At 45.5% G+C, this 1,641-nt stretch overlaps 1 protein-coding gene across 1 annotated transcript in view; it reads left to right on the top strand.

Moving 5' to 3' along the window:
* The first annotated feature begins 1,388 nt into the window (after positions 1 to 1,388).
* The window catches only part of foxl3 (forkhead box L3), a 6,169-nt gene continuing 5,916 nt past the window's right edge, over positions 1,389 to 1,641 (top strand). Inside the window, exon 1 of the mRNA XM_008436433.2 lies at positions 1,389 to 1,443. Within this exon, the coding sequence (XP_008434655.1) occupies positions 1,389 to 1,443 (55 nt within the window). The remainder of the gene's footprint in view (positions 1,444 to 1,641) is intronic.

Consider the following 1,641-nt stretch of genomic DNA (forward strand, 5'->3'; position numbering starts at 1 on the left):
ACCGCCCACACACACTCTCTCTCTCCACCTCTCTCTCTCCCTCTCTCTCTCTCTCTCACACAGATCGAGGTAATTAGTCCAAGTTTGTTGTTTATTGAACGTTCAGAAACTACAGCGGCTGTAAAGGTCAAAGGTGAAACAACCTGAACAGGTGATCAACTCTGAACCAGTCGCACCTTTTTACTCTCTCCGTCACTAAAGCACAGCCGTTGCCATGGCAACCTGCTGCGCTCCACAAGCCGACCAGAGATTAGTTAAAAACATTCAGTCCGTTATGATATCAGGTTTTCAGGCTTGATGTTTATTTAGCATCATTAATAACCTCATGAACTCAGAGATGGTTGGTTAGTTCATTTAAACTCCTGCTCTGCTGGTTATCACTGAGATTATTATTATTATTGTTGTTGTTGTTGGGTCATTCTGAACGTTTTAACCAATCAGAGGAGGACCTGCTGCTCTCAGCGTCATGGCGATGTTCAGTTTGTCACCTGATGCTGAGACTCAAAACCTCCCCGATCGACGTGTCGCCCTGCTGCTGCAGTGAAGCACGAACAGTTCAGAAACAATATGAAAAAAGGTATTTATTAACTGATGAGGTCTGTTTTAGATTGTTGTTGAAGAACTAATCAGTCACAGCTGATCAATGAACCCATTGATTCTTTACAGCTGACAGCCGCTCCTCTTGCAGGTACTGCGTAGCCCCACTGAATCCTTTAGGGGTAGCAGCACCTGCTGTACGTACCCCCTTACTTTCACCCCTGGATATGGATATGTATATATATATATATATATATATACTTTGTAGGTCAGATTTAGAGGAAATGTAACCTTTAACAGGTTCAGCCTGTTTTTCCATGGGGGGTTGATGTAATTCAAAAGTGTAGCACATTAATTATTCATTATTATAACTAATAATTATAACTGTACAGGGAATAAATGATCAGCTGGAATGTGTGTGATCGAACTGAAGGATTTATTTTTAGTAAAATGACGTTTGTTGTGAATTGGCACAACAGCAACCAGAGATTAATTGGTTAAGTTTCTGTGGCAAATCGCCATAGAAACTGATTTAGCATCATTTCTTCACTAAGCTAAACTGGTCCAGTAAAATCCATTGATGTTTTCGGCAGTAAGCTGACTTCATGTGTGAAAGGTCAGGGGTCATCCATTCCCTTGCGGCTTCCTGCAGTTTCACACAGAAATGCGGTAGCAAAGATGGCTGAGCAGCGGCCAGGAAAATGGCCGCCAGCCCAGATCTGTGAGTTAGCATGTTTACAGTTCTCAGCGAGCCGCTGTGTTTGGATAACCTTCCTCACACACACACACACACACACACACACACACAGCGGCGGCTGTCATGGCCGCCGGCCTCCAGAGGAAGCCCCGTCATGGGAGCGGCGGCCGTGTGGAGCTTATCAGATCGCGGCTCTCCGACCTCACACGGTGACCTCCGGCTCCCCTGCTGCCCCCTGCTGGTCGGGCTGCGCAGCTGGATGAATTTCTAACTGTCAGAAATCTAATAAACCATCATCTGAACATTCGCTAGCTAACTGGACTAACTGGGCTAACTGGGCTAACTGGGCTAACTGGGCTAACTGGGCTAACTGGACTAACTGGGCTAACTGGACTAACTGGACTAAC

Source organism: Poecilia reticulata, linkage group LG19 (assembly GCF_000633615.1).
Source record: "Poecilia reticulata strain Guanapo linkage group LG19, Guppy_female_1.0+MT, whole genome shotgun sequence".
Classification (NCBI taxonomy): domain Eukaryota; kingdom Metazoa; phylum Chordata; class Actinopteri; order Cyprinodontiformes; family Poeciliidae; genus Poecilia; species Poecilia reticulata.